At 33.6% G+C, this 16,173-nt stretch overlaps 1 protein-coding gene across 1 annotated transcript; it reads left to right on the top strand.

The window, feature by feature from the left end:
- The first annotated feature begins 9,935 nt into the window (after positions 1–9,935).
- LOC143915959 (uncharacterized protein C05D11.1-like) lies at positions 9,936–16,066 on the top strand. Its single transcript, XM_077436779.1, has 17 exons — positions 9,936–10,157; positions 11,391–11,736; positions 11,822–11,924; positions 12,011–12,133; positions 12,208–12,477; positions 12,559–12,828; positions 12,907–13,049; positions 13,131–13,239; positions 13,311–13,481; positions 13,559–13,798; positions 13,882–14,062; positions 14,141–14,402; positions 14,982–15,168; positions 15,235–15,378; positions 15,453–15,610; positions 15,683–15,835; positions 15,912–16,066. The coding sequence occupies exons 1-17, from the start codon at positions 10,019–10,021 to the stop codon at positions 15,970–15,972; spliced, it is 3,060 nt and encodes a 1,019-aa protein (XP_077292905.1). The 5' UTR covers positions 9,936–10,018; the 3' UTR covers positions 15,973–16,066.
- The last annotated feature ends 107 nt before the right edge of the window (positions 16,067–16,173 follow it).

Raw genomic sequence — 16,173 nt, 5'->3', positions numbered from 1 at the left:
GTATCAGAAGCACAGAACGTATGCAGGGTAGGTATGTCGGGACTTCGGGTAGATTTCGCTTAGTGTAAGTGCGAGCAGTGCGCACGCATAAGGTACACGTATCGTTAATCTGTGGTTCAGTCTATCTGGCGCTTTTCGATCGTTTGCACCGCAGCGGAAACTAGTAGCTCCACAAGGCAGGTGCGGGGGGTGCAGAGCGCACCGGTTGTCACCACTCACAATCCAGGGGATTACACCAAATGAAACATACATATAACTAAATAATACTACAAATTTTAAATAAATTAATGTTTATGCGCAGCTAAAACGATACCGTCTGGGAACATGTTTGTTTACTTGAATTTATCTAACGCAATGCAAAAATAAAAGGCATTCCAACTAAAGGGTGGCTAGGGGTGTCATTATTGGTAATTGGACTATTCGTCACATTGGGGTGGTCACAAAGACAATTTTTGCCATGAAAATCGCGAATACACAATATTTGGCACTCAAGTTCTCGTTACTATGATAGTTATCGTTAGTATGATGGACTTTTCGGCTGCCAGATGTTCCGTTATAGAGATTTTACTGACTTTGTGACGAGTAATTTGTGACCAGTAATCACCGAACCGTCATTATTATCATTACTAAAAGCTATGTAGAAGATAACTAGAAAAGCGCGATCACTTAGTGGAGCATGCAATTAAACAGGCGCTTTTAAAATCAGATGATCATAAAGTTGCAATAGAGAGAAGATCTGGGAGTAAAAAAAGGTTGGCAGGGGAGCTAACAAGGGATGCTGAATTCACTTTACAAGAAGAAATCAAGAAGGTGATGTTTGAACGCATTTATGGTTTTCATTATGAACTCCAGATCAGATCAAGAACCATTTAAGAAGTAGCAGCCATATTTCAGGCTATCCAAGTCAAGATTCTCATATCTGACACTGAAGAAAAAAAAATTATTTACTTTATTTTTTCCTTTGTAAATGTATAACTTCAAGATGGGGGAGGGTGACACCTTGGTTTATCGCACCAGGTGAGCCTTACCCTAGCGACGCCACTGTATAATACACTAGTACTAATCTAAAAGTAATCAATCCGAATCCCATACATATATACTTATAAGAGTGATTTTTGAACGTGATGAGTGCGTGGCTAGCGATAATGCATAGTGTGTATGGGCGTAGTGTTTGGGAACTATGTAGCAATGTAGCTGTGTATAAGGCACTAGCCCTTTGGCGGGCATGATAGAAAAACGCATAATATACGCCATTTTATCTAATCCACGTGCATCATTTATAATCCCTCGCATTCTGGTCCTATATATGTACATAGTGTGGTACCTACAGTAAAAATACAAGCGACTGTGTATTAATATGTTTACTAATCTCATCAAAGCTTAATTTATATTGAAAAACTTATTATAATTAAACCCGTATTATAATTTTCCTTATTCACGAGGAGATCCAATCAACAAATCGCAAAGGATCGTGTTTTTAAAGCGTTAATAAGAGGTACATATGTAAAAAACGAATTTTTTCCTCAATCTGTGTAAGTAACCTTCTTTAATATTTTGTCAAAATATACCTACGCTTAATTCGTGAATCATTAAAGACCATATATGTAAATGCCTAAACAATGTAACCACAACCCACAGTCTATCATTTGACTTTCATTTTTGCATATTTTACAGTTTGGATTCACTTGTAGCGGCATAAAGTTCGTCCAATCTATCGTCGACTATTATTTTGCACTACGACTATTTTTTTATTTTATATATGTATATGTTACAGTCAAAGAGTATTTTCAGTTATAATATATTCCAACTAGCGTTTTAGATCATTCATATTCGAATATAATTCAACTACTAAATTATAACTCTACAAGCACAAATACACTTTCAACAATTTGCACCAGTTATAATACAACAGTTAAGTTTTAACAGCTCTGATATTTTTACGAATGCTTTAGAATTTAACAATGCGTTAATATTTGCTAGATATTACGAATAAAGGTAATGAGAACCGTATTACGATAACTCTAAGAATGTGTTCAAAACCAAAATGTGACTTTCCAATTCAATTTACTGGTCGAGTGACGTTTTCACGAAAACGTAACCTCTCCATCTTACCTGGCAGCAACTTATAATTGAACTGTATTATCAGTTGTAATATATTTTGACCAGTTGGAATGTAATTAGCCATATGAATCAACTTACGTGGGTTAGACGGAATTTGTTCCAACTAGTCAAAATATATTACAACTGGAAAATACACTTCAACTGTAACATTTACATACATATGTTTATTACAGGTCAATATACGACAACGTTGACCGAAATATACTTAGTATCTCTTGTAAAAAATATTATACTATATAACCAGGGAACGACAGAAGGTTTCTAGTGCGTCACGATACCCCAAACCTTCAGTTGTCCTTTTATAATTACTAAAAAAGTATTTTTTTAACATGGTATATGTTCACATAAGATACTAAATATAAAATATATAAATATATCGTTTAGTATCTAAAGATTTCCATTATACAAGGAAAATTTATAAAAGTACACTAGTTCCATATCGATTGTTGTATAGCAATTGTGATACATTCTTTGGTGCAATCTCGTACGAAAGAAACATAATTTTCTCACATTATTATCGTGGAAACATCAACCTACAAATGGTTATAAGTGGCGCTTTATTGCACGGGAAAAAAGTGGCGTCTTGAATGTGAAATGGCTGAATTTTTCACGTGGATATTATTAGAAACCGTAACCCACATTTTTAATTGTTTTTCAGAGGTTCACCGTTCACAATGCGACCCCAATGTACAAGTGTATCAAAGGTTACAACACAATAGTGAGTTAATTACCTTCTCATCAGCATTTTCAATCGTTATTTTGTTGTTGTTTTCTGGCTCCTCAGTCATCATGGTCTTTGATCTTATGTAAAACGAAGGCGATCAAAGGAATCTGACACTTGAAATAAACAAATAAAGAAATATTAATTTAACACTATTTTACTAAATTTTATAAAAACATTGTACACTGCTTGTTATTTTTCGTTTCTTTTTTAGTCTACTTATCGAAATTCTTGAAATTGCAAATTTATTCAAACTTAAGCAAAAAAGAGACACTTAATGTCAGTACTAGAGAAGTAAACGTTCAGAAGGGGCTCCTGACAGAAACTACGTATGTACATACTCCTAAAGCAACAATGATTTGATTTGGTATCACTTAATTAAAAGTCTTAAAGACTAAGGAGCTGAATTCAATAAGCGGATGTGTGTAAAGGCAATACGAACTTTGGACACGCTTTGTATAATAATTTTAAAAGATTGCATGACTTCAATAGGACTTCTATTTTTTATAATGTTAATGCATGCACTATAAAGAGGCTGTAACTAAATAAAAAAGACAATTATTCACAAGGTCAATATATAATACATTGAAATACATATACAACCTCTGTTTCGCAACAATTGTTATTGTCGAAGGATTAATGATAGAGCCCGTGAAGCGTACGCTATAATGTACGTGTTTCACATTTTTGATCAAATCACGCATCTCTGACAATATTATCAAATAGTCATTTTCTAGCCGGGCTAAAATGATTCAAGAAGGAACGACGAACTTGCAAAATTAAAAAATAATCAATGTTACATCATCAATTAAATTCCATGAAACGACTTATATGCCATACAAATTGATTTGAATGATCACACCGTCAATTAAAAACCTATTAAATCAAAAAATTTGTGCTTTGAAACCACATGTGTTACGCGATAGTAACATAATGGAAATATTATATTTGTACGAAAATTTGAGCCACAGTGACAAAAATGAATTACGCGATTGCGGACAAGACGGAAAACCTTTCTCTCGCTTTCTTCTATCCGTTGCATTATTGTTTTGTCACAATATGAATTTTTTGAAAGTTCGTATTGCACAGGTGAGTGATTATTTTAAAATGCCGAAAATTTCAAACTCTTCGTTTAGAAGTTTTGAGCAACCTTTGCTCGACCTCTTTTTCAATATACGATGTAAAAAAACGGAAAAATCTATCGTATACACAAGGCAGTCTTTCAATATAATAGCTAACATATTTTAAAAGTCATTATTATCTCGTACTACAACAGCATTCATCAATTATCTTACTGTTGGATGTAAATGCAATGATATTCAAGATCAATAAATTGATACGATGTCTAATAGTTTTCTCAGTAAAATAAATTTATCGAATGAAGAATGAATTTGTTCGGGGTAACCAAACTCACTTGTCTGCTAAATTAAATTTTTAAATCGTACAAACATTTATTTACATTTGGTTTCTATATAGTACACTGTAGTAACTATTAAACTCATTACATTGGAAATGATTAAATATATCATATCCGCATGCAGTTTTTTTCATCAACAAATCCAATCAATTTTTTTGCTTTTATTTTTTACCAACTACCAATTTATTTATTTAGGTTTTTACACTTTATATATTGTAGAGTCAAACTTTATAGGTACATACATACATATATGCAGATACTGAAGTAACGGAAGTGCTTTAGTATGGCGATATCCGATGGAAATATCGACGACACTTACATTATTATTAGTTCATCGTACTCTTCCGTTTGATTTTGAAACGCCCTTTTGGATAGAGTTCACTGATTTTTAAAAGTAGGTGCTGCGATCGCGACTCGAGAGTTGTTTGAACCGAAGCAGCCGCGCAAGAACTGAACGGCAACAGCACAATGGTGAACCACCGATGACGATGGTCACCTGGTGGGGACTGCAAAACCGTCGAACCTCGTTGGATTCTTCCCATGGAAGGGAGACAGACCTCGGCGAGTATCTCGTTTCAGAGTTTTCGTTGCTCAAACGGCTGCTTTCCTGCATTACATAATATCCTTTCTCTCAATCGGCATAGTCATCTGTACAAATCGGTTCCATACATTAGATTCGTATGTTATTATGCACATATAAATTTTCATTACACTGTCGTACTTTGTTTGTATTCGTACTTTGATTTGGTAGAGAAAAAAGTGAATAGTTCTTAATACGTACATATATGCATATGTGAGTAATATTTTTGCAATTCATCACAAGTATTTTTTAACTATTTTTTCATACGTAAATATTTATATCAATATTTAAATTTTTCATTCATATATGAACAGGGACAACAAAAGATGGGGGGGGGACCGGGATAATCGAGGGGCCCCGTGTCGCAAATCGTACTTGTTATATCATACTTAATTATTAAATTATTTTAAAAAATAGCAACCAACATATAGGTATTTTTTGCTTATTAAAAATGGTAAACGGACTACTAGTCATATGTGAACCAGTCACAGGACAACCGGTCGCTCTAGATCGGTCACACGTGATCACCCGTCACACTAAAACTGGTCACGAGAATACTGGTCACACCCTAAAACTGGTCACGAGAAAACTGGTCATCTGTCACTTTTTCTCATTCCTTCTGCTTTCGCTTTAAAAGTACAGAAAGAAAATGCCAATGGAAGATCTACTACTAACCGTTGAATCATATCCAATTCTAGATAAAGAAAGGCTTCAATATTATGTATTAGATGTATTATGAACATTTATAAGGATTGTAAATAGGTTTTTGAGCTCTTTTTCCTATTATGCTTTAGATTAACATTAGAATAATATAATACAGTGATTACTAACCAAATTAAATTAAAATTGTAAAATAGAAAATGATCAGTAGATCAGTAGCTATTAAAATAGATATAAGATGTATTGTGAACATAATTTCGTAATAATAAAAAGCATTTAAAAATCAAATCAAATTAATTAAAAGTGTTTTACTCAAGGAAAGAAATGCACAGCTTTAATGATTTATTAACATTGTTAAAATTTATTTCTGCAATCAATATATGCAAATTTCTTGAGGAAATAACAAAACTAATTCAAATTCTGCTTACAACTCCAATGACTACCGCTGAGCCAGAAGGGTGTTTTTTGTCAATAAAAAGAATACAGACATTGTATATAAGAAACGATTGACGGCTAGGTTTAATTTTAATAATTTTGATGTTAATTGTAAACCGTAATCCAAATAAACATTTATTTTTAATCAACCGCAGCACCCCAGATATCTTATCCACGAACCGCCGCTGTATATAGAAAATTGAGAACAAATGAAGGTGATTTGGTCCAAATCGTAAACATAATTATTAGAATAGTTTTAATGCATTCGACAAATGTGATGTGTATGCTACGATTAATAGACTTGCTTTGATATTTCAAACAAACGTTGTTATGATAATAACAATAGATATTTTTTGCATCAGCGTTACTCGCAGATGTCCAAAGAATATACATATGTACATACCAAAGAAGTAGAATGCATAGAATCGCTCTCAGCCTCCAAAAATGTTGCTACAAAAACTCTGCGCGGCAGAGTTTGTTCATTGTTTGCTAAACTTCGTCACTCTCTCTCTTGTCTCTCTTCTGACTTTCCGTCTCTCTTTTCGATGGCTCGCTTTTAGACGATACTTTTGTTAACAATGACCATTCTATGCATTCTACTTCTATGGTACATACAAATAATTTGTTGACATAGTACATATTTGCAATGTGGTACATAAGCGCAAATAACGACTCATAACAAAACGAATTACAAATGCAATCCATTTCATTTACCCGTTCTTTGTCATATGAAATTATAGGTTATATAGAAATAGGCTGTGAAAAAATAAAGGCCACTATGAATTCATAATGATGAAACTGACTAAGAGTGCCATATATGTAAATATGTATTTAATATTTATTTTTATGTATTATACATACATTTGTATATTCAAACAATCAGATACGTATATTATAATAAGAAGAGATTAGTAAAAAAGCGATCGTAATAGCAGCACGTATACAATTATGTGGCATTATTTCTGTTTTTGTTTTTATTTGAAGATTAGCTACAAAGTAATTGCTTCAATTAAATGGTCAAACTCAAACTCATGCGAAATATTGTATTAACGAGAACTCGAGTGCCTGGTATTCCATGATCAAGATCAGTGACGTGAGCGAGATCGATTTTTGCGGAATAATCCGTTTACCGTCGTTGCAGACCATAAATAGCTAAAAGGTACTAACAGTAATGGAATCTCTTACGTGAAAGTGATCCCAGAAAATGAGAAATAAATTTATAAATTGAGTAGAAGACAATGGATTTTATTTACACTTGCGTTGCCGTCTCAAAAATCTAAAGTTCGAAGATGAGTCATGGAAAAAATTATTGTTTTGCTTTTTATTTAATAGCATTTCATGAAGACTCTAACGAAACATTGTACAAATTCTAACAGAGAATGAGTCGCTCAAATCCTTTTTTTTTATTTTGAATTTATGTATTATTCAGATTTTTTTGATCCAATTTTTTTTCGCACCCAAGTCCCCATTTGGAGAAGGCTGTCTCTGCTCATAAACAGAGATCAGTAGCCAAGGATTCTGCCTCGGAGAGACCTCTCAATTAACCTACAAAGCCAGAGAGCGAAAAATTGGTTGACAATATTGAACCATTTTTTGTGCATAAAAACATCCTCAGCTGCCGATCTCCGCTCATCATTTTATTTATTTTTACATATATACCAGGAAGGCCTTACAGGTAAATCCCAATGCACCTTCCTGGCCAATTACAAATTACAATTGCAATTACAAATGCAGCATTTTTATTACAAGTCGTTGAATTATGAGACACTGAAAAACTCGCAAATTAACGAGACATCTATGAATTGTACATAAATTTTATTGTACATCAATCATACTTCAAATAGTGGTGACATAGTAGGTAGGAAGGATTTTTAGCCAATTTTTTTTCCGAGAACCGTTTCAACAATCAAATCAGAGAAAATTGGCAAACTCTGATAGGAAACGATCAACCTGGACTCACAAATCCAGGTCTGACCAACAGCATACTCTGAAAAATTCATTTTTATTCGAGGCCCGGTCCAGGGATCGAACCCGGCGCCTCTCGACGCTAAGCAGAAGCTTAACGACCGACCTATGCTGCTGGCTATGTATGTATGTAATACGTCACACCTAAAACATTGCCAACAAAATTTACGAATATAATATGAATAACAAAAGAAAACTTTAATGCTAAATACTCAGGGAAATATTAGCCTAGAGGAAACATTGGTAGCAAACAGTATATATATAATATAACTGTATATATAATCATGGACGCCCGCCATTGATATAGAATAACCGTAGATGCGCCCTCACGCTCTATGCCGGTCTCCCTGTCGGGGCATGCACAGTTTGTTTCATTAGCTAGTGGGCTTCTAAGACGGAAGGTCTATTGGCTGCATAGAATCGCGCCACGCGGTATAGCGTGTATGTATGCAACAGCGGTCGACAACCTTTAGCTTCTAAGGTCGATAGACATTTTTCGAAATTCGAATTAATATATAATGTCTTCAATTATAGTAGTATTTTAACATATAATATAATGAAATATCGGCGCGATTCTATGCACTAATGGAACAGCGGTTGACAACCTCTACCACAGGTGCTATTAAATGCATTCTTGTGGAAGTTACTAATGTTTAAATATTGTAATAGTTAATGATGGTTTTATTATAGTAACATACACGCGGAGTGTCCAATAAAATAAAGTTATAAATAAAATAAAACTTCAGTGCATGTAAAAGGTACATAAACTGGTTGCGTACCAATGCCTACCACTGTTGGGCGATCCCAACTTCCCCGCTAGTTAAACCCCCCGCACCCCTCAGTAAGTGGTGACAAGATCTCCGACCAAAAATGTATTGTAAGGCTCATCTAGGTTATTCTATATCAATGGCGCCCGCAGAAAATTTTCTAAGGGGGGGCAAAATATTTTTAGTAATATTAAATTTTTGGTGTGATGTGTAACGTGCATTTCCAGCAGCTGTATCAAAATGGTTTTTTAAAATACTGTCTCCTCCCTCAATTCGATACCCATAAAGTTATTTTATTTATTTATATATATTTTAGCTATCAAGCTAATTTAAAAATACATCTTAATTATTATACTTAACTCTAAAATTTATAATTAACTTATATGTACTGTCCCTCACAGAGGTGTCTCTTCGCACCTCGCAGGAATGCATCCATAAAGTTGTTCGACATTTCCTTTGGTGCTATCTTTCCCACGAATTGACAAATCATTTGTTCCGCAAAATAAGATTGTTGGAATAATAGGATACAGTTTCTTTCTGTTTTCTTCAATAGTTCGTTTTACAGAATTATCTATCTGACAAATGATATTCTTATTTAGATCTCTAATGGTTGACGCGAAGTGTTCAGCATCTTGTTGAGTCCCACGATGCCATGCTGAGCTGGTATGGTTTCTGGCACATTCATTAAAATCTTTGTACTTTGTACAAGGAGTAGTAATGAAGGCACCTTGAATTCCTTTCTTAACTGGTTGCGGAAATAAAACACAGAAAATGCAAAAAGCACCTTTCAACCTAGGTGAATATGATAACCATGGGTTAGCCAAGATTCATATGATAACCAATACTGGGTTAGCCAAGATTCCCTGAAACAACTTTTTCCACTTCCTGACATGTCGTTCTGTCTCTCCACACTTTCTTTATGCTAACACGAAGTGATTTAAAATAAAAGTAACATTATTTGACTATTTTTAATCAATCCAGGGGGGGCAAGCACTCCCCCCCCTTGCCCCCCCCCTGCGGGGGCCCATGTATATAATATAACAGTATATATATATATATATATATATATATATATATATATATATATATATATATATATATATATATATATATATATATATATATATATATATATATATATATATATATATATATATATATATATATATATATATTTATATATATAACGGCGCAAAGTGGCTCCGGTCTCTAGTCATCACAGTGATGGAAATGCATAATCAGTATGACCAACAAAAGCTGATCAGCCGAGTGGAATTGTCGAGTGGCTGCATTGCGCAAAGCGTAGCTGTCAGTTGTTATTTGACACTTGTGTCAAGTGCCGGTGATAGAAGATGAGTTCTAGATGGAGTGTGATTTCGAAGTGCGAGGCCGCGGGGGCGACGCCCGTGCAAAGACTGCGCGCCCCCTCGGGTCTGCGATTGACGCTCGTGCAAGTCGAAGGCCCCTTGGTTGCCTCCTACATTGCTTTAGGTACATACATTTTTTATCTGCCTAACGTTTTTGCAACCTAACATAACCTCAAACATACTATCGGCTCCCTGCTACCCATATATGTACGGGCTCATGTTTCGCCAACTATGTCACATTTTTTTACCATAAACGGTAAACTCCTTCGCGTGCGTGAACGCTTGCAACTTACAACGTGCCAACTTTGATAAATTAAATATTATGCGACTTTTCATATTGTATATATATTTAGACTAGAGCGGTAATTTTCCATACATATAGAGTCGAAAGTGATGCAATATTTTTTATAAACAGCTTCTCATGTTATATTAAGTTCAAATTCTGTTCAAAATCAAATAAAATTATGAAGTATTTTTACACCCTCTATTTCCTTTGTTTTAAATTCCAAATTTGTAATATTCTTATTCATATGAAGCCTGCCATAGATCTATTTACCGGCGTTGTAAGTTGTTCGCAAGTTTTAGGTTAAATGTGCTTTAGGGATTAGGGTAGCTACCAAAAGTAATTGAGCAAATATTACTCATTGGTCTGTGTCGAATCGATAATCTAGTAACAGCACTGCTCTAAATTTCTAAAACCTCCTTATGGCACTACAACTATACATCACAATCTGTAGTGATTCAAATCTTAATCACTGGCGAAAAAACTCTTTACCAATAACATTTTACTACGTTCATGGCATTGACATAATGCTTGATTTGTTGAAGTTTGGTAAACATGCATAAAAATTCATAATATGTGACCATTTTACTATGTTATAATCTACAAAGTGTTATTTCACCACATGCTAATCTTAAGATAAGGATATTATCAAGTAACCAGTCTGCTTTGATTATGATTTATCCGAGAAACCAGCTGAATTTTAACTGACGTAAAAAATTGCACACATTCGTCAACTAATAGTAGTATATATTTATACTTTTCAGTTCATCCCGATGACTATTATTTATACATAATTATTACCTAATATCTATGTGTTGACCATATTTTAATAGACTAACAATCGCTCCGACATATATTTCCAGAGAGATCAGATTATCAATTGAAAAACATTATTTGTTTTTGTAACATTAACCATAATACACAGTAAAAATCAACTTTTGTGGTTTAAAAGATTGAAATTTTGTTTTGGTTTAAATATTTCGAAATGGAATCTCATTTAATCTGTATTAATTATTTCATATTTGATTTCGTAGAATGTCAACTACATATGTATATAATATTTAATTTTTTCAGCTACTGAAGCGCACGACGATGATGGTCTCCCACACACGCTCGAACATCTGGTGTTCCTTGGTTCCGAAGACTACCCATTCAAAGGCTTGCTCGATTTGTTTGCGAATCGCTGTTTCGCATCCGGGACTAATGCTTGGACCGACACTGACCACACAGCTTATACACTCAAAACGGCCGGATCGAAAGGCATGCTGAAAATGCTCCCCATATACATGGATCACATTCTGTATCCACTCCTCACGAATTACGGCTACATCACCGAAGTTTATCATATCACCGGTGAAGGTAAAGATGCCGGCGTTGTGTACTCCGAAATGCAAGGACGTGAAAATAGCGCAGACTCGAGGTAGAGAACTATTGCATACAAGGGTAATTACTTTTCAATATACATGTGTATGTATGTATGTCTTTAATTTAATGTGTAATTTTAGATGTTATCGTAAATTAATATTAGCTGCCTATCCGAATAGTGGCTATTCATCCGAGACTGGTGGATTGATGGAAAATTTGAGAACTTCTACTAATAACGAAAAAGTTATTATTTTTTTCTATATTTTTAAATGCACATGTTTATTTTTAACGGAATAATTACAAATTTCCCATTTAATTCTTACTCCTAGGTAAAAAAATATCATAAAGATTTTTATAGACCTGAAAATATTGTGATTATAATCGTTGGTCAAGTAGACTGTGACGAAGTTCTTGCTGCACTTCAACCAATTGAAGATAAGATAATGCGTAATGTATGTTATAAATGTATACATATGTATATATATAAATCTTACAAATTTTATATGATAAAATTTTGCATCCCTAGAAAGCAAATAATACCGTGTCACCGTTTGTACGGCCGTGGCAATCTCCAGTTCCGCCAATGAAATCTACTGACCCTATCAACGAAAAATATCCGACCGATTCAGAAGATAGTGGTCTGATCATGGTTGGCTGGAGAGGCCCTGGAATTTTAACATCGAAAGGATTTTATGAATTCACAGCTTGCTGTATCCTTCTTAGATACTTGAGTGATACTCCGATTGCACCATTCCAACAAGCTTTGGTCGAAATCGAAAATCCATTCGCGAGTGATGTGTGTATTATACGTATACGAAATATTTTAATTTTGGCTTGTAATATAATAATTAAATACCAAATATACATTTTTTTTCAGGTAAGCATGACAATTATTGAAAATTCTGTGCCTTTATTCGCATTATCCTTAGAGAATGTGCCTTTAAATCGATTAGAAGAAACCTTACCTGAACTTAAAAAAACTATTACATCGATTGCATCTCTTCCGAACTCCATTAGCATTGAAAGATTGAAAGCAATTATTGATAAACAACTGCGTGAGACTCTCAGTCAAATAGAAAACAATCCACACGATGCTTTAGCATTCTCGTGTATATCCGATGTATTGTATGATTTGACTGATGAACAGGTGATAATTTTTTATTACAAAAAAAAAACAATCAATTTTTATTTAAATCATAATCATAATGTTTATTTTTTTACTAAGTTTGAAGAAATGTTAAATAAACAAAATCTGTACAAAAAATTGGTACAAGAAAAAGAAGAATTCTGGAAAAAATTGTTTACAACATACTTCCACACCAACTTTTTATCTGTCATTGGTTCTCCAAGTACTGATCTTATGGTGCAGTGAGTACATATGTATATTCTGTTAGTATTTGAGAATACACACTGAATAAAACTTACTTCAAATAAAATCATCTTTTGTAGAATGTTTGACGATGAAGCACAAAGAAATGTGAACCATCAAGAGACTCTAGGTAAAGAAGGACTCGAAAAAAAGTCAAATGAACTCGCAGAAGCCATGCAATACAACGAGGTAATGCAATGCTTTGGTTGTGTATTTCTTTTGATTATCGTATCGGATTAATTGAATTGTACTCATTACAGAGGGATCCTCCGAAAGATATTTTCAATACTATTGGAAAGGTTGACTGTGATGATTTGAAGCATTTTACACTAGATATGTGGACGTCGGATGAAGGAAACTGTCCACATTTTCCCATTCAAGACCTTCCATTCTATGCCAGGATAAACCATATCAATTCTCAATTTACTTACGTATGTGTATATAATACTGGCTTACATAAGAATGTATATTACGTTAAATTAAAAATGTTTACGAATTTTTAAAACAGATCACATTGTTGATGAGTACCTGTGGGCTTAATTCAGATCAAAGATTCTACCTACCGCTTTTGTTAGAGTTGCTATATCAATCGCCGTACAACTGTGACGGTATTCTGCAAGAGCACTCGACTCTAATCGAAGAAGTTGAAATTCTTACGAATGATCTTGCTATAAACATCGGTGTTGGAAAGACATCGGGACGTTTCTGCACTGGTATATTTCAACAGACTGTTTCACTCTTCGTGCAGGTAAATAATCTTTTAAAATAAGCGAATTTCAGTTTTATTTATCGAGTAGTCTTATTGAAGTTTTTTATGATGTTACTGAATAGTGTGAACCAGAAAAATATGAGAGGGTTGTTAGGCTGATTTGGTGCATATTAAAAAATACCGCATTCACAAAGTCGCGAGTTCTTATCGTTGCACAGAAAATGGTCAACGACATAGCTACAATCCGTCGTCAAGGAGGAAAAATTGTGACTGATCTGTTACGTGATTTGATTATTTCCAAAGGTACACTACATTTTCTCCGTAATATCCTAATGTGATAAATATTTATATTTTCCAATCCGTTTTTCTTTTCAATTACAGAAAGTAACGTTCACCATTGCAGTATATTACGCCAACAAAGATTCCTAAATGATATTATAATGAAATTAGAGAAGCCTGATAACGAATATATGAAAGTTCTCGAAAATCTCGAAGAAACGCGACAAAAGCTTCTCATAAAGAACAACGTCTGGCTTCACTTCGCTGCCAACCTTAAAAGTCATCAATATACAGCTGAACCGTGGAAAAAATATCCAATCATGGAATTGAATACTGATTCATCATGTAGTGATAAAATTATACCGTAAGCTGTACTCATATTTTTTTTAAATAATACTTTACATGCATATAATTTTATTACATTACTAGTAGTTCCACTCAGTATTCATAACATTCATTTGTTTTTTTATTGAATTTATTTGAATATTTATCGACAACCAATCAGAAACCAATTCGACGACAGCCAATCAGAAACGAAATAGTGGTTTTACCCGGCTTCGCTCAGTATTTCTAATATAAACGGCTTAAAAATGGCTAGTCTAATAGTAAACAGGTTTTTTTATTAAATTTATTTGAATCAAAAAAAAATAATATTCAACGATATTGATATCTTCGTCATAGAAACTTCGATCTGTTTTCGATGCTCCCAACCAAACCTTACATAATTACAAAGTCTCTTTCGATATTATATATTAGATCTCTAGTCACAGCATATACTCCTGGCATTCTAAAATTTGTTTTTTTGAAATATCCATACTGGTCGACGCATCTGTCACATACTCACATACCCACATACATACATACATACATATGTACATAGCGTCCGTTTTTATATATATTATTTGTATCCCCATAAATGTTATCATTCTTATGAAATTTCCAGAGGTGTCATCATTGAAGATAACACATTTTTAATTGAAAAAGAAAAAATTGAAGAACAGGGTTGTATTGTCGGTATTGGCGGACTAGAATCGTGCTACGTTGAACAGTACAGTCCTGGACCTCCTTCATATTCGCATCCTGATGTCCCAGCATTACTTGTAGTGCTTCAGTATTTCACACAACTCGAGGTAAATACATATTTCTTCAATATGTAAATATAATAAAATGTTTCACTAACAAAAAATTTGTTTAAGGGGTCCATGTGGCGTCATATTAGAGGAGCCGGACTATCGTATTCTTATTCGATAGATTTGAAACCAAATGAAGGATTAATTAAGTTTCACCTTTTCAAGGCTACTAACGGAGCCAAAGCCTATGCGAAAGCCAAATCAATCATCGTTAGTGATCAACAGTGGTTATGTTATTGAATTTTATACGCAAATTTGTATTAACGGTAAAACATTATTTTTAGGAATCATTTTTAGAAAGTGCCAGTTGGGATGAAAATCTATATGCGTCGGCAAAGAGTTCATTGGTATATGATCTCGTCGCTCGAGAGGCATCCCCAGCCAAAATGATCTCTCAATCATTGCTGAATTACTATAAAAAAGTCGATCTCAAGCACAACTTGTAAGTTAAATCTCAATTGAAAAGAAATCAAACAAAATTATCGATGTATTTAAAACATGTTTCAATTTTTAGGAATCTCGTTAAAAAAGTTATGAACATCACTAAAGATGAATTGATGGAAGTGGCGAAGCGTTGGCTTCCGAGTTTGTTCGATCCTAAAAAGGCGACTTTAGCTATAGTATGCAACCCTTCTAAAGTCGAAGAAATGAAGGCGTCTTTCAAAGAGTAAAATCAATTAATTTGATAATTTTATCGTATTTTTATTGCTAATGTTAATTAATAATTTTTTTTCGCTTTGCAGATTTGGCTATGATGACCTCAATATTTACAAGTCTTTGGAAGACAGTCATTTAAGTGAATAAAATTATTGTAAGTCAATTGAGTGATTGAATTTTTATGCTTATTATAATTTCTATTTTTCATTTTGCCTCAAATATATTTTTTCTAATCAATCTGAATTTTATTTTCGATATTTCTGTAATTCTTGTCGTCTACACTTATCTTAGGACAAGAATATATATTTATTATATATATAATATATATACTACATATAAATGTACATG

The sequence above is a fragment of the Arctopsyche grandis genome, chromosome 8 (assembly GCF_051622035.1).
Source record: "Arctopsyche grandis isolate Sample6627 chromosome 8, ASM5162203v2, whole genome shotgun sequence".
Classification (NCBI taxonomy): Eukaryota; Metazoa; Arthropoda; class Insecta; order Trichoptera; family Hydropsychidae; genus Arctopsyche; species Arctopsyche grandis.
Note: the sequence above shows the minus strand (reverse complement) of the source record. Positions and strands in the feature narration are given on the sequence as shown.